General features: G+C 40.0%; 1 protein-coding gene across 1 annotated transcript in view; it reads right to left on the reverse strand.

Annotated features, from left to right (window-relative positions):
* The window catches only part of unc5db (unc-5 netrin receptor Db), a 235336-nt gene that overhangs the window by 70320 nt on the left and 146700 nt on the right, over positions 1-18316 (reverse strand). The window contains exons 5-6 of the mRNA XM_036598580.1: positions 8186-8366; positions 4409-4576 (exon numbers count right to left, since the gene is read on the reverse strand). Coding sequence (XP_036454473.1) covers positions 4409-4576; positions 8186-8366 — 349 coding nt within the window. The remainder of the gene's footprint in view (positions 1-4408; positions 4577-8185; positions 8367-18316) is intronic.

The raw sequence follows: 18316 nt of genomic DNA on the forward strand, positions 1-18316 counted from the left end.
GAAAATGACACAACCCAAAACATGGCATCAAGTTTTGAGTCTTAACTGAATTCAACCCAAAATGTCATCAAAATTTTAGTCTGAACCCAACAAAATTCTGTTTGAAGCTGACTTGACCCAAAACAAGTTATCAAGTTTTGAGTCTGACCCAACTGACCCCAAAATTTCAACAAGTTTTAAGTGTGAACCCAACTGGGGCCCAACAAAATTTTGTCAAAATGCTGTCAAAAGTTTAGGCTGAACCTGACAAAATTCTGTTTGAAATCGACCCAAAACAGGTTATCAAGTTTAAATCCGAACTCAATTGGGCTCTAAAAAATCCAGGTTAGACCTGACTTTGAGTCCAAACCTGACCCAAGCCCAAAAGAATTCTGTCTGTACCTGACTTCACCTGAAATGTCATCAAGATTAGAGTACAAAACTGTCCCAAGTATCCACAACTGACCTTAACTAACTCATTACCCAAACTGCTGAATAAAACCTGATATTTCTAATGATATCAATTTACCTGCCTGACCAAAACAATCCTGCTATGCAAAACAGCCTCTAATGTCTAATGGATAATCAAGCCACGACTTTACTGAGAAAAAAGGCAACAAAAACAAAATAAACATGTTTATAGTGAGCCACATGTTGCAGGCAATTAATATTTCACCCATGTCTGAGGAAAAGGCTGAAATGTTTGATGAAACCGCTGCTAAATGTTTTCTGGACGCAACAGAGGGAAGCTAATGAATGCCAGCAGCGTCAACAATCAAATCATTGCCATTGTTGTCTGAGGCCATTTTGAAAAGTGAACAAACCAGCAAAACTCTCTATTAGCTTGGCTCTTATCTAAAGTCTGGAAAACAACAGCAAAGTGCCTCTTTCATTAGTGATAAAAAAAAAGAGCCGTAATCACGGTAATCTTTTAACTTCAGAAAGCACCGAGCCCAAGGTTAAATTGCTTAATTCCAAAAGCCGTCAATAAAATAACACACCCTGAAAAACGCTCTGCCTCGTTTAAGAATCAGCTTTGCTCTCGATTGGTTAGTAATTCAAATAAGCCATGCGCGATGCACTCAGACGAAGCAGCTCATATAGAAATATGAGTTTTAAGCTGCTTTCTCGGAGAAAGCCGAAGCAATTAAATCAGCAGGTTATTGCCTCGCAGTGCTGCTCGGCATCGGAGAGTGAGGTGATTATTAAAATAAAGAAGAGAAGTGGGTCACTGCCAGGTTCATAGGCGAGTGGAAACCCCTACCTAGTTAGCCGGGTCCACTCGAAGGCACCTTTACAAACTCATTTACACACTGTGGGGGCAGGACATGGCCAGGGGCAGGACATGGCCAGGTGCAGACGGCTCGTCAGACAATACTACTTCCTTCCTTGGGGCTATAGCACAGTACATGCTCATTACAGCATGTTAACTGGCAACATTACCTTTTGTTTGTAGCCATATTAGCGCTGGGAGGGTGAACCATGCCTTTAATTTTACTTATGCCTTTAAGGAGTTTATTGAACTCAGTGTGTGGCTTATATGATCACACAGCTTCTCATTTTATAAATGTAATTTAAAAAGTTAATGATCGGAGCTTCGATCAGGCCTGAGAAATTGGTCGGAACAGCCCAAGAACCTGTCTGAGCCCAACCTGATCCATCGCACAGCAACATGTTTTGTGTCCGAACCCGGCCCGACTTACAGCATCCTGGCTCAACCCAAAACATGGCACCGAGTTTTGAGTACAAACCTGACCTGGGTCTGGCAAAATTTCATCTGAACTTGACTCGAACCAGAATATATTCTCAAATCTTGAGTCTGAATCCGACACTGGCCTGATAAAATTTTTCGAAACTCAACTAGACCAAAAACATCAAGTTCCCAAACCAAGACCCAAAATATCATCCTAAAAAAATTCTGTCTGAACACGACTCAAACCAAAACATCACGTACTGAGTCTGAACCAGACCTGTGCCTGATTCTGGCTGAACCTGACTTGAAAGAAAACATCAACAAGTTTTAACTCTAAAAACCCACCTGACCCAAAAAGTGGCACCAACAAAACCCAACTTGACCCAACTTGACCCAAATCTGAGTCTGAAAGTCTGAAACTCAAATCAACCCAAAAACTGACCCAGGCCTAAAAAAATACTGTCTGAACCCAATTCGACTCAAAACATGTCCCGGAACCAACAAAATTCTGTCTGAACCCAGTTCGACCCAAAGCCCAACAAAATTCTGTCTGAACCCAACTTGACCCAAAACCTGACACTGGCCCAACAAAATTCTGTCTGAATTCAACTTGACCCAAAACCTGACACTGGCCCAACAAAATTTTGTCTGAACCCAACTCAACCCAAAACCTGACCCAGGCCCAAAAAAAACCTGTCTAAACCCAACTCGGCCCAAAACCCGACACTGACCCAACAAAATATTGTCCAATTTGACCCAAAGCCCGACCGAGACCCGACAAAGTTTTGCCTGACCGGGGCCCAAAAAAAAATTCTGTCTAAACCCAACTTCACCCCAAACTCGATCCAGGCCCAACTGTCTCAGTTCAACAAGATCCAAAGCATGTTATCAACTTTTGAGTCAGAAACTGGCCCGAATTTTAATACAAATTTTGTCCAAAAGTGACCTAAAGTGAACTAATGACAGCAACGCTTAAATTATCGCATAACGTTGTAGCTACAGGTAGAACTTACTCAGGTTCTTAGGGTTCTCCTACCGTGGAAAAAACAACTGTGTATGAGAAGCAATTCAAATTCTACAGAGAGAGGAAGTAAGAATGATCTTTAATTATATTCCACGCCTTCTTAAGCACATTGCTATTAAAAAACTCACTTAGCTGTTTGTGTGGCTTTCCAATCACTTTCCCAGCGAGCTTACTCTTGTTTGTTCAATTAGAGCTACCAAACCAAGCTGACACATTAAAAAACAAAAGATTTTTCCTTCCAATCTTGTACATCATCTCTAGAATGTTCTATCTGGCCCCGGAGCTCTTGTTTCTTCATTAAAAACAATTTCCATTATTTGGCAGATACACTTATCCTGAGCAATTTACGGTTTAATTATGTCACAGAGGTAGTGTTCGGAGTTGCCTAAGGACTCTTGGTGTAGCATGGGGTACTTTTCCAAGTGGGGAACCAAACCCCAGTGTGTCACGTGAAGAGGAATGGTTTTATCCACTGTGCTATACCAATATTAGCCTCGCAACTGCAGTGCAAACTAAACAAGCAAACTTTAGACATCTGGTTGCTTCTGGTTGCTGGCTCACCTCTTTTACCACTAGCCTACCTGCCATCCCACAAAAACCCTGATTTCTTCGCTAAGAAATGTGGTTCGCTTAGAGTAGGCTATCGTCTCCAAGCAACCATTGACTGCAGAAGGAGGAAAATAACATTTTAAATGTCAGAAAATAATAAGAATTTCACAACAGAACAGTGTTTAATGCTGAAACCTTCACCTTATAAGTCGTTTTCCTCACCAAATTACCATTGCAATGACAAGCTAATTTCCACAGTGTTGTAGGTCCCTCTTCCAGACCAAGCCTGAATCTCAAACAGCTCTCTACTCCTCCGTAACACTTAAAATAAAGGCTTCTGAACCCAAACAGTGCTTAATATGTCTTATTATTTGGGATTTGCACAATCCCACTATACATATAACACACTATTTGGGTATAGAAGCCAAAATATCATATTTAGACTGGGTTTAATACTACAAGAATCAGATCTAAGCAAAAAACATAGGCATTTAGAGTGTATAAGACGAGTTTTAAAGTGAATCCTTTAGCAAATTCCAGTTTACTTTGCTAGTAATCTTTTAGCCTTAGCCTTAATCTAGTTCTAGTTGCTTAGAAAATAAGTTATCCCTCAATTTAAAGGTGCAATATGCAATTTTATTTTTGTTAAAACTGAAAGAAGTAGCATTACTGCCTCTTTACAGATTAATGTAAGAAGGTCCTGCTCGACGTTTAGGTCTCAAATGCAAAACAATACTGTATTAATAAAGATTTGATGATAATAGTCGACAATTCACTCATATCCTCAGAAAACATGTCTTTCACCAAGTCTTGACTGAGTTCTCTTTGAATACTCTTTCAGTGCACTCGCCATGATCAGATTCATCCACTCGGGAAAGGGATCCAGAGCACAACCAACGTTGCAAAATGTTTATGTTGCATGCCAGATCTTACATAGTGCAGCTTTAAACACAACCGGGTTTTTACTTTGTCTGTGGGTACACTTGGTGGTCCATGCAACAACAGTCCATCTATGGCACTGTGTTGTTTAGTGACTGCAGAATTCAGCTGCTGTGAGGCAGTCAAAGGTGTGCGTCTATGAAGTTTTACACTATGGCTTAAACGGAACTGTCGTTTTTTTATAAGACTCATTTTACACTTTAAGAGGTTATAACAGCACTGACCCGGACACAGGGCGTTGCAGGTGCTCTTCTGCACGGACATCCCCTCACAGAACGCCCCTCCGTTCAGGGGAGCCGGGTTAGTGCAGGTCCGAGAGCGCTTCTGTACCCCCCTGCCGCAGTCCACGCTGCAAGGGGACCAATCAGTCCACAGAGACCAGCCTCCATTCACTAGAAAGACAGAGTGAAAGAGCAGCAGCAGATGAATTTATCTTTATTCTCAATAAAGATGAGGCCACGTCGCAAGTATGACCCTGTAATGTAAATTATAGATTGACAGCAAATCACAATGGTATTTGTTCACAATTATACTTTGAACAGCCCCAAGTTCACACATCCTCTACTCAAAACACTAAATGTGGCATTTTCTGCCAATTTTAGTGCACAATTTCTTTTTATTTGCTGAGTTTAACATATTGGGAAAAAATAAAACATAAAGTATAAAATGAGCCATAAGTTTTGCACACAGAACACTTTATGTTTACTTTTTCCCAATATGTGAAATTCAATAAATAAACAGTAATTGTGCATTAAGACGTGCAGACGTTCTCTGAACAATATGTGTTAACTTACTTTCACTTCAATCAACACAACATGGAATTTGACTGTTGCTCACAACTGTAGTGAATAAAAAAGTGAAAAAGTAAATCACTAGAATGTCTTTAATGTCCTCACAACACTAGCATGGATGCTAGTTAAACCACAGTAAAAAAAACTGATCTTGTTCCTGAGATGGGTTCATTGTTTGAATTTCTTAAATTATTTCCAATTTGCTTAAAGTTTTAAGAGTTACAAGGGTCAATGCATTTTGATGGACAATCACAGGAAACCAAGAATGAATATGACCAGGGACCTGAACTGGTAAAGCAAACAGGTCATGCTGATTTCATAACAAGACTTTGTGTCTACACTTTCAGATAAAAAGGTTCTGTGCAGGTACACTTTTCATTTATCAAGATACCAACAATGTAAACGTTCATGTAAATGGTACAACAGTGGCTTTAAGGTCCAACTGTGTACCTTAAATAAATGTTTCCCAGTGAAAAGTTACGTATTTGCACATTTTCATGTTTAAAACTAGAACAATAAAATAAAAAGCCTGGAGACGAGACGGGGTGTGTGGAGTCAACACCACCTGAAAAATGTAACTATAATGGAAAATGGAAAAATTATGCTCCCTAACTAAAGGTACTGAAGACGCACTCTTGGGGGTACCACCCCAGTGGCAGTTTAGTACCTTTAAGTGGTAAGGAGGCCTCAACCACTCTGAGAGTGTCATTAAACTGCGGTGAGATCCACCGTTAACAAGGGTACGCCCTCTCTAAACCCCGCCCTGATTACTCTAGTCTATGCTCTTTTAATGTCTGGGGTACAATCACTAACACAAGCAAAACAAGGTAGCGAAATGAACAGAACTGTTTCTTTTCTGAGAGCTAATGTTCATTTTTACTGAGGTTTTGGGGGACTTTTTAGCCATGCTAACTTATGTTACATCCATGTGCTAACGACGAGCTTGTAGTCCATCTGACAGTGTTGACGAGTGCATCATCGCGCCCTAGTGTGAGCTCCGCCTTCACGAGGTGCTGGATTGGTTTAGAAATGTCACTCCGAGTTGTTTCCACCATAATAAGTCTACATTCCCACCTACATTTAGCTCAGAATTACTCATGGCTGTCCACAGACATTCTCATTAGGAGATCATATCTGGCCCCCATGAAATTAGTTTGAACACCCCCCATTAAGTCTTGTTCTGTTCATTTTCTGAGTGAAAATGAGTTTCCGTATCCTCTACAGAGAACACACTTAAATACAACATTTTCCTGCCAGTTTTTGTGCACTTGCTTGAATTTAACACACTGAAAAAAATTTGGCATTACATATATGTTCCATAGACATGCATTAAAATGTGCACAGGTGTGTTCTCTGTAGATGATGTGTTAACTTATAAGACCAGGGGCACCTAAACTTTAGTTAATTAACTAGTGTTAATTAACATATTTGCATTTTGGTTAACTTGAAAACGAAAAAGCAAAGTGGGAAACGAAAAGTAAATCACCAGCAGGTGGCGCCTGTGTTCATTTGCATTTGCCTTTTTATTCTGACACTTAAAACTGAATCGCAAACTGTCACTCTGTTGATTTTTCAGTTGCATTTTCATTTTGTCAGATGTGCAGCCGATTGCTATGACAGAGGAATAAGAACGTAAACACTGCATTTTGTTTTTACGCATTTCATGAAGAAAAAGCAAAGCCAACGTGAAGCTCGCATTTTCTTTTCTCCGTTAGCTTTTCCATTTTATGGCCATGAAATACCAGAATAATGACTAAAATGAAATGACAAACAGCTGTTTTAAATGTATTTTTATTTTTGTCACATATGACTCGTGCTTATGTGAAAAATAATAAATAATTTATTTTGTTATTTAATTTCATTTTCAAATTTTGGCAGGATATTTGCCCAGATCTTCGGAAAAAGAAATGGCAAAAAGAGGTTTGCATTTAAATTTGATTGTATTAACTATAATTTCTTTTTTGGCTGGATTTGCCTCCCATAAAACTTTTGCATTCAACAGATCAAAGTTTCCATTTTGCAGATTGAAGGTTTTCTAACCACGGAAACGTCTGATATCATGACTTTCCCTCCAGCATGGCTTATAAAGTTACTGGTGAAAACTACCAGCGCTGTTTGAACTGAGCAGATCTACATCAATACTTTTAAAAACTCTTACGTTTATTGTTTATTACTGATCTCTACAAAGGCCTTGGAAGCCAACCGAGGAGAGACAGAGAGAGAGATTGAGAGAAAAGACAGATAAAAGAGAGATGAAATGACAAAGCAAGCAAAAGAATGGAAAATGGAGGAAGTGGAGGAAGCTGCCGGTCGTGTGATGCTCGGCTTGTTCCTCTGAAGAACACACCAGCTTCAGAAGTTCACAGAAGCTCCACTATAGGATCTCTTTCTCCTGGCCTGGCTTTGATAAGTCACAGCTGCACAAGGAGCCCGGCACGCCTCGAATGCTGCCAGCATCCTTCTGAACACAACAGAAGTTTGCAGCGTGGAGCTACTGTAGTTGAAGGACTACGCGGGATGAATTATTAATAAGCGGCGCTTGTTTAAATGGGATTAAGATAGAGGAGCTTACACCTCCCCGCTTATAAAGACATATTGATTTTTAATGCTCTGCTGTAATTGAGTCTCTGGATAATACCGTTCATGATTAAGATTACGGGGCTTTCACAGAGAAAACCATAAACAACAGGTCCTCCACAATCTTTGATATTCCGATTCTTTAGAAGGTCGTACTGTCCACTGGGGATATCCAGCTTTTCCGCTTACGTGACTAACAATGAACGACAGCCAGCAGAGACCAGTTAGCATAATGCTAAACGGCCAGCAGCTTTGATTCAGTACTAACCGCATCTCAAATGAATCACATCTTTCAGAGAATTGAGTTTTTATTTAGCACTAAGAAATAAAACAGGTAGAACTGTGACTCGCTAAAGAACCCATGATAGGATATTATCACAATACGAGAACGATTCTCCTACGATATTTCTGGTACACAAAGTATTGTGGCAGGACCTTCTGCTATTTAGTACTTCTGATTGATGAATGAGTTTAACTTCATTTCAATAACCAGTTCAATAAAAGTTTAATACGTGAAAAACAAACTTGCTGATTCAGGAGTTGCACACGTGACAGCTTGTGTTGGTAAAGCTGAGGCTGTATATCTGTTGATATGCTGTATATCTGTTTAACTGTATATCATGTCCGTCTTACCGAAGACGACCACGGTTGCGGTGGCACTGCGTCTCTTGGCCACAATGTTGCTGGCCAGACAGGTGTAGTTGGCCGAGTCGGACAGCCGGGCTTCATTAATGATTAGATTGTGGTCAGCTCGGGTGTCAATGTTGTCATCGCCCAGCGAGCTCACCAGCTCTTCATTCTTCAACCATTCCACCTGAGAAAATTGAGAGAGAAGAGAGAAACAATTAGTCTCAGTGTGAGAAAATACTTAAGCAAATGACTCAGGCAAGTATAAAACAAACAGAACCTAATGTGGGGTAAAACGTAGTATTTTGTGTAGTTAAAGGTTCAGATTCAAGCAACCATAGACATTTTTTTGAGATCTGCCATGAAGAGTTTTTCCTACCTAGAAGGTTTTTTTCATCATAAATATTTTTGATTACTGAGTTGTGTACATAAGTCACAGAATTCACTCCTGTATTATTTTAATCTCCCTCTTGGTGGCTGTAATATAGCACTGCTTTAAAGCATAGAAACGACCCACAGTGAGAACTAGCTAAGCTTAACTGCAGCCTCCACACGACAGGGCTAGTATTTATACCCTGTTACTAAGCACAATGAAAAAAGTTCATGCAATTATAATAAATCTTTATATTTTGAGCCGCAGTATTTCAAAACCTTAGCAAATATGTTATTAATCTGGATTTAAAAATAAATATCGCAATTGCAAAATTCTCCGCAATGCTACTACAGAGACAAAGAGCTATATAAGAAGTCTTCCACCAACTGAGCTGTAAAAGACTCTAGGAGTTTGCAGTAAGCCTGCCTTCTGTATGAACTACCAACAATATATGCTGCCATATGAATTCAAACGGTTCATTTTTGGAAGATTCTTCGAGATTTGATCAAAATATGCTACAGATAGCATGTAAATAAAAATATTTTTATGCATTTATGTTGGAAAGCTTGCCTGGTTCAACCAACACAGAGCTGCACCGAATTAAATGTGTTTTCATCCATTTTCCAGGCTTTTTATCGACTAGCCCCTCAATCTGTTACAACTAATCCCACCTGTGGGGGAAGTTGTAACATTTACACTCACATTTGCGCACAAAACAAAGTGAACGCTTTCATTCGTAGCTTTTAAAACGCCTTAACGGAAAGCGAAACATGTTGGGTTGCACTCCGCTCTCGGCTGCAGCCTGATTCTGTCTGCAAATGAGAAGCTCTAGAATTAAAGAACTGCATGTTTGCCTTTACAAACTGCGCTAATCCGGTTGAGGCTAAGGAGGCTTCTCAGACATGTGACTGGTTTACAAAGGACTAATGAAAAAGCAAACACACACACACACACACACACACACACACACACACACCAAGGTCGAGTGCTACGAGGTAACAATTGCAATTCTCCATCTTCCCTCCTGCAGGAGGAGAGTTCGTCAACTGTGGCAGCCTTCAGCCTCGGCTTGGCTTTTCCGATAACGCCCAGCATTTTAATCACATGCCTTTTAGTTTCATTCATTCTGCCGCTCGGCTCCAGAGTGCTGAGACGCAGTGCTGCAGCTCCGCCCGCTCAGCCCCTATCATCCCCCCGTTACACATCCACAGCCCCTTTCAAACGCCCATTCAAGTCCGCGGTCTAGGCCGACTGCAGCCAGACGCGAGCTTTCAGGCACTGTGATAAAGTCTCAGAATGTGTATAATAATAAATCACAGCTAATGAGCCACGCATGATAACACTAGCGCAATGCTGACCGATGACCCCACAAGCTTTCACTCATTATTAGCACAATTGGCACATTCGGGGAAAGTATTCTTCAAAATAAATAAATACTCTAAGTAAGGGGTTACAGGCTGGGTGGTCGGCCCACTCAGTCTGTCACAAACAAAAAACAGAAATATCTGGTGATTGTTTATTTTGAGAAACACATATTGTAGGTCTATTAAGGTCCAAATTAGACTCTTCTAAATGATTTATTCACTGGGTTTTAGCTGTTTTAACCTATACTGGTGCTTAATTGGAGTTCTGTTATGTGATAAACACTATTAGCTGTATTATTAGCTGAATTAACATACAAACACTTTTGTTAAGACCTTGTTATGTAAATTATTTAGCATTAATTACCGAAAATGGACGTCTTATTAGACTCCTAATGGTTCTAAGTAGTGCCGGGTGAATCTGGAGTTTATTGCTTTAGAGCTAATTAGAGATAATTAGTCACTAATACTTCAAGATGTGTTCCATAATCTAAAGTTTTTGTCATCGCTAATTAGAGGCTAAAAGTCAATTTGCGTCCCATATTTTAAAGCAAAACAATTTATGGGCCATTCTAGCAAATTAGTTCAAATTGCAGTCCCACAGTTAAAAAAAAACAAAAAAACAAAACAAAAAAAAAAACGTATTTATACGGTTGTAATGATTGATCTCTTTCAATCTAAGGCATTAACAGAGACTGTAATAAGCTAAATACATATAAAACAGGTGTCTGTCCCAAATGCTAACCCCTAAATTTACACTTATATAATACTTACATTTAAAAAAAAACAAAATTGTAAAGATATTTTGGATTTCTTTGGAAATGAAGTTAAGATTTTGTTTAATCATGAGTTTGCTTTAAATTTAAAAAAAAGCTGTCCCAGGTTTTCATATTACTACTTAAACAGTTATTAATTACAGCCAAGTTATTAGAAAAATGATATTTGTTTTACATTTGTTAAGTTATTATTGAAAATATGCTGATTTTATGTGTGCACATCTGTTCAAAGCTGTGTTTGCTAGTCCTGTACTGGCCAGTGTTTTTGATCTCTGCTCAAAATAAGCTAAAACTGTCACTACCGAAACAGTCACTACTGAAACGTTTGAAGTTTGGGTAGAGTTATGATTGTTTTAGTAGTGACAAAATGGAATGTTAAATCATTAATTTTAATAAAATAAACAAAATTGAGGTATAGGGTCATTCAAAGGATTTTAGTCTAAAGTCCAAATCAGCTAAAAGTCCGAAATGTGTTTTCAACTCTGACTTTGAAACCAGGTCAGTAGAGTCATTTATATATGTATTGAGTTTAGATGCTGATTGACTTATTGAAAAGCCTCTAATTAGTGATGATTAAACTTATTACTATTATATTAGACTTATTAACCCTTATTAGTTTTTCTGCAATGAAAGCTAACTCCTAAAGTCACCTGACTCCAGAAGTCACCTGACACTGCCTTCAGAACCACTAGGAATTATACGCTAATAAGACGGCAATCATTTTATGTTCAAATCATAGTTTTCCAATGACGTCACACGTCGCGCTGCCAACCATTTGGGTAGGCAACTGCAAGTTCGTGTGATAGTGCACAGGTGATTTGCCATGAGATAAAGCCATGACCAATCCAGCAAAGGCAGGAACACAAGATTTTTCCACACTGTCATTGTATTTTGGCCAATCAAAACTGTTATGCTCTCTGCTGAGCTCCGCCTTCTTTCCTCAGCCCTTCAATCACTGCTTATCAACCATTGATATCCACCATTGCCTCAAGCCTTCAGTTCATTAACAGCAACCCTATGTTTAAATTTGAAGCTCCAGCTGTGGTTAATAGACGTGACGTTATGTGGGCACATTTAAATGTCCCACAGAGTACAAAAAAACATAAAAAAATGTCATCAACAGTTTTTGCCGTTTAACGTTATCATCAGCGGATTTCTCTGAATTTACAACTTAAAACGTTCTTTTACTACAAAAGCTGACATGAAAATGTCAGCACCTGTTTTTGCTCATCTTTGCATATCTCAGCTGTCTGTTTTTATCACAGTCACATCATCTTTTTTGGGTCCACCCGCCTTGGCAGTATGCTTTAGCCTAGGATGTCTGTTAGGTTTTAAAGTTTGCTGTGTTTTTCCTTTCCTCGTGGTTGTACATCTCTGTGCAGTGTCAACTTAGTTATTTCACCTTCGTTGGACAAGCATGCCTGTGGAAACTGTGCCTTTGGTGAGTTTATTTGTATCCAGTATACTGATTGAGTGGACACGTTGGAATAGGTAGGGTGACGACTACACTGATGTCTGGACTAAGCTACTGCCTGATGTTATGACACTGCAAGACATTAGTGGGTTAGGAAATTGCATCTCCAAGTAGGCCTACCCACTTTTCCACAGGACAACCCAAACATGTATTTCTGCCTATGCCACTGGCTTTGCTGTTCATTAAAAATGTCCAAGACAGCTTAGTGGTGCGTTCATGCAAAACGAAACCGCTAAAGATTTTGGTCCCACTTTATATTAAGTGTCCCTAATTACTGTATAATTACACATGAACAACATATGCAACAACATTGTAACTACTGATGTTTTAGTCAATGTTACAGATGGAATACAGAAGTTGAGCCTATGTAATTACACATGTGTATCTTCTATAGAGGAGGTTTTCTGTAGTGTAGTGTTAAAGTTACACTTTAAAATAAGTGGACAGTTCCTATGTAGTTGTTATGCTAGTTGTTATAAATGCTAGTTAAATGTAAGTTATTACATACTTCCTTTTACTGCTGGAAAAAAAAACTGAAAAAACTGCTGTTACAATGTAATTACGTTTATGTTATTACCATTGTGTAATTACATGAGAGATAATAGGCTGTTACTATTAAGACACACTTGTGTAATTACATAAGGTGTACTTCTGTAATCCATCTGTAACAGTAACTAAATCATTAGTAGTTACATTGTTGTTGCATATGTTGTTCACATGTAACTACACAGTTATTAGAGACACTTAATATAAAGTGGGACCAAGATTTTCTGTGACATTTGTAAAATATCTCTAAGCTGTAAGTAACAAGGATGTCCATTATGTGTATGAGGCGCCCGACTAAACCAAAGCCAAGCCAATCTGCGCACCTGTTCTCTGGCACTGTGCACGGACACGCCCACCTTGACTTTCAAATTTACAAAACGTGTACTCTGATTGGCTGTGGCTGTCTAACCAAAGCCACTATACTGTACACTATAGGTTGATGTAGAAAGCAAACTATCCAAAATGACATTCTTGGGCTTTTGTTTTAAAGCTATCGCTACAGTTTCAATGGGAAAAAAAGCAGCTCTTTAGCTGACATACAGCTTTAAACAAAGCATGGTATTTCGTCTCACTGGCTGGATCTACAGGGTTAACAAATGAACTGCTTTTTAGCTCAAATAAACAAACACTGCTCACTGCTGCCCTCTAAAGACGTTAGAGCACCAGTTTTTTGTATGACCCATTACATGTCTCAGCACTTTCTGCATTCATTTGGACACTCTGGACACTCTGCTGCATATGCATAGCCATGTGATTGCAAAAACTACTGAAATGATTGCAGTCAGCTCGAACAACTGCAATCAGCTTAAAAAATAGCAATCACGCAATTATGTAATAATTGAAATAGTAATTGTGTGGGGTCACACAGTGAATTCAAAACAGAAATTATCCTACTTTAGCCCTGCGACAGGCCTAAATGATAATAATTTCACTTCTGAATTCACTGTGTGGGCCGACGTCGTCGTCAGCTCTGCTGCAAGATGACCTAAAGCCCTAAATGGAAATGGGGCCTGCGAGTAAAGCAGTGGACGAGATCAGAGGGGCGCTGGCTTATATCTGAAGACTAATTAATGAAAGTGAAATATGAAAGGAGGGCTGAGGCTGACGGTGACTGAAGCCGGTCCCAGCGCTGAGGTCGTGTGTGTCGGCGCGGCGCCTTTTCTCTTTTGTGTGTTTATTGCTGTTCCATCTGGGAAATTTGGGAGCTGAAAGAGGCAATTAACACAGAGCGAAGGCTAACCTCTCTGGGACGAGCTTGACTGTTCTACATGCTGAAGGGGCTCTCTCTCTCTCTCTCTCTCTCTCTCTCTCTCTTTCTCTCTGTCCCTCTTCTACTCCCTCTCCTCTCTCTTTCTGTTTCTGCATACTCTTTCTCTTTCCCTCGACACTCCATATTTTTCCCTGGACTCTCGTCCCCTCCACTCTTTCTCTTCCTTTTTCCCTTTACTTTCTATCTCTCTCTCCCTCCCCCTTCTGCTCTTTCTCTTTCCTTCTCTCTTTTGTCTTTCCTCACCCACCTCTCTCCCTCTCTCTGCCCTGGGGGAAAGGGTAAAAAAAAATGCACTTAACCCTCTATTGCATGATGTTGCTTCAGGGCAACAAACTAACCTTCCTCACTTTACAATGCCATTATACACATTTAAACACAATAGGTAGGGTTAACTATAAAGAGAAGTGTTTGAGTAAGTCAATAAAAAGCATGTATTTGGTCATACTGTCTCTTAGTGGCAACAATTAAACCTCTTTTTTAACATTCAGTATCATTTTTTTTTGAGAATTTGCTTTAAAAGAAATATGTTTGTTGCCTAGAAGCAACATTGTGTGACAGAGGAATGGATTTAGCCAGTCACAAGCCAGGTCTCACCACTTCAGGGAACACGGCTCTATGTCATTACTTCCCATTGTCGCACAATGTTGCCTCAAGGCAACAAACTCCAAAAGGACCCCTGCACACATTATTACTAATTTTTTATAAACAGGTCCAAAAAATAAGTCAAGGACCATTTTATGCAAAAAAAAGTGAAATGTATATATATTTTTTAATTGCTCTCATAATGTGTGCAGTCGAGGGTTAAGGGAGAAGGGGGGTGGAAGGGGAACGGGAAAGAAAGAGGGAGGGAGAGCAATTGGGCGAGTGAAAGAGGAAAGAAAAAAGGCAGTGTGACAAAGGGAGTTGTGAGGATTTTCTAAGCGGGATGGAGGCAGAAAGGTGTAGGGGGACAGATACAGATTAGCCGGGGTGAGTGTGTGTTGGAGGATGTGAGAAATGAATGGTCTAATTGGCGCATTTGTTTCAATTAGAGCGCGGGCAGCGGCGGCAGGGCTGACGGACGGGCAGGGTGCTCTGGGAGGACCCGCTCATTTCATTAGCGCCTCCATTCTCCTGATTACAGGATCGACTAAAGCTTAGAGATCCGCCCGGCTCGAGCCCCCCCGCTTACATCCTTTCATCCCGTCCACCAGGGGCTATGCTACTGTCACTGCTAAAGGAGGATTCCTACGGCCTTCACACACCGAGCACGATTTGTCTGATTTCGGCTTTTGCTAGTGGCATGAACTCCCCCAAACAACCACTGTTGGCATAGCAACAATCAGGCTGTGTCCCAGCAACTAGAACTTTCTGACAAACGTCAAAAGGATAAGCTTGTCTCCTGTTTTGTCAAATGCTCTACTAGCATCTCCAAAAGCAGCTCAGACTGCGTTGTGGTGTATGATACAAAACGAAAGCACTAGATCCTGAACAAGGTGGCCCAATGTGAGGAGCACCTGAAGCAAGGTGCAAAATAGAGGGGGTCCTGGGGGGTCCGGGAACCCCTGATTAAGTTGGTCCTTCATAGCCTAGAAACTGTAACTATGCCTGGGAAAAACTTAACAATATGCCATAACATATTTGTAAATCTGAAAATCTGCCTAATTCTCCAAAGAGAAAAGGTAGAATGAGCGAATTATTACTTATTTCTCAAACTGAGGACTAAAGTAGAGATGTATCTCAACTGATGTGTGGGAGACCAAATAAAGACACAAAACCAATACCTGACAATGCCAAGCAAGCAGCAAGACAAACCCCAGGGCAATGTAAACTGTGGAAAAGAGATGAGAAAATTACAGGACGGGGCTACAGACAAGACACAGGTGAGTGGCATGACAAAAGGGCAGAGCAAGAAAGGAGCATGAAAACCAACACAAAGGAATACACATGAGGAGAGGTAAACAATAAGAGAAAACACACAAAGACAAGGGCAAAGCTGGGCAGGATAGTAAAAAAAATGTCATATCTACTGTGGAAAATCCTTATGCAAAAATGTAATTAAAATGTTTTTAAATTTGATGAAAAGTTCTTGTTGTTGAAGGAAAAAAAAATTACCTTTTTTGTCATTTTTTGACATCAAAACAGAGAGACATAATAAGTGCAGACATGAATCTGTTGATGGAAAATGCAAATCAAATCTACATGTTATTACGCAGCTAAATACATTATGAATTCAAATTAGATTTGAGTAAATATGTATTGTAAATGACAATAACACTAATTCAGAGGTTACTCTGAGGACTGGCGCGTCATCTTGCATCCCTCCTGATGGAGAAACAGTTGCTCACTTACAACCAGAACATCTTCCACTTCTGCCCTATTTATTTATTAGTTTCTATCAGGTCTGGAATAAAATTTTTACGGTGATGTATTTCCTCAGTGATATAACTCTGCACTACAATTACAGCAGTAGAGCTTCTCTAGAACACGCAAAGTTATGCAGGGTGTTGTGAGGCAAAGTGGTCCCTAAAGAAAACGTATGTTTTAAGATTTACTCTTTTACCATCATCAATATTCTACATAAAAACTCGGAAGTCACGTGGAGGTTCACTGGTGCTTTTGGATAGTAAGTAAAATGTCTATATTTGTCTTGTAGTCATGGAGATTCCTGGCTCCCATCACCACCACAGCATCTTAAGTTAGGAAATCTTAAACTACTTGACTGAAGTCGACAATCAACTGTCATGTCTGTTACCTAGCAACACACACGCAGCTGAAATATATAAAACCTAATCAACTTAGTTAGCTAGACAGCTACCGTTAGCTACCGTTACTGATATAAAACGGTCAAACAAAAATAAAGCGCTATAAACTTGAAGTTAAGAATACTGTGCCGGCGCTTCGTGCTGTTTATCAGAGCATCGCTGCTCCTCAGTTTCAGTTTCAGTTTCCCAAATGCTTTAGCCAACTGTGCTAACATTATTCCTGCTAATAAACAGACACACGTTCAACTCTGTCTCCTCGTTATTCACCACCACCACTGTAATATTTTATCTGACAAGTTTTCATCAACAATAACCCACAAAAATACAAACACAAAACACAGTTTTCAGTGTAGATAAATGTAGCATCATAATGCTAGTTATAGTCAACTATGCTGCCTGTCACTGCATAAAACAATAGAAACAGATGGTTAAACAGAAGTTAAACAGAAGATAAACAGAAGACACCACTGGGGTTTATCTTAAAGTTAAGACTAAACTTAGGAAATTTAGTCCAGTCAGGATGTTTCTGTAATAGCGTTTTCTTATCTGGAGTTAATGGATGTGATTATAACCTTAAGAACTATTATTCTGTAATAGCTACTGTCCTAAATTCAGTCCTAACTCAAGTTGTCATGGTGACTAAACAGATAAGATTTCAGAGTGAAGAGGTTTCTGTAATACGGCCCCTGAGTCTCTACAGTGAAGCATTTCACACCAAACCACTCTGACTGACTAGTTTTTAATCACTGAATTAAGCAGGAGTTCTAAGAAACTGGCCCCCTTCAATCAAACTATCCACATGAAAACATGACGAGGTGCTAACCGTCAGCAACATGCTGTGAACTCTAAAGGCATAATGACTGAAACACATGGTTGACCTTAAAACAGGTCATCCACACGCTTCATTCCCGAGTCATTTTGCATGTTTTGCACAAATTATGAAGACTGAATTCCCGATTTTCAACGTGACGCATGTTTTCCGGATAATTAACCAGGTATCTGCATATCATCAGCTAATATCTACATTGAACTATGGCTGCGTGCTGAATGGCTCTGGAATCGTGGGAAAATCTGATCTCTCATTAGGAAAGATGGCAGCAAACACCTCCTCGAGCATGTTAATGATTTCGCCAAGCATTAGATCATGTGAAACAGGGAGGTGGTGATAAAGTGTGACTGTGTGTGTGTGTGTGTGTGTGTGTGTGTGAGACGAGGAGACTGTAACTAATTAACACAGAGTGCCTCTACGTGTGTTTGTTTGTGTGTGTGTGTGTGTCAGTGCGTGTGTGTGTGTGTGTGTGTGTGTGTGTGTGTGTGCATGTGTGTGGGAGGGAGTACGGTGTTGAGTTTCTGAATAACGTATCCGAGTAATTATTGCGATTAAGTGCTGCACCTCAGACAAAGCCCCTGTGGGAACTGGAGATACCGCACCGTCCTTCTAAACACACACACACACACACACACACACACACACAGTGCCTATGACTACACAATCAAGAACTGCTGGCAAGAGTCACGCTAATTCGAAAGACCCCACACGCAGACACCCACACACAGCTGTCCTGTTCCACAGCAGCGGCACACTCTGTCCAC

Source organism: Colossoma macropomum, unplaced genomic scaffold (genome assembly GCF_904425465.1).
Source record: "Colossoma macropomum unplaced genomic scaffold, Colossoma_macropomum, whole genome shotgun sequence".
NCBI lineage: Eukaryota > Metazoa > Chordata > Actinopteri > Characiformes > Serrasalmidae > Colossoma > Colossoma macropomum.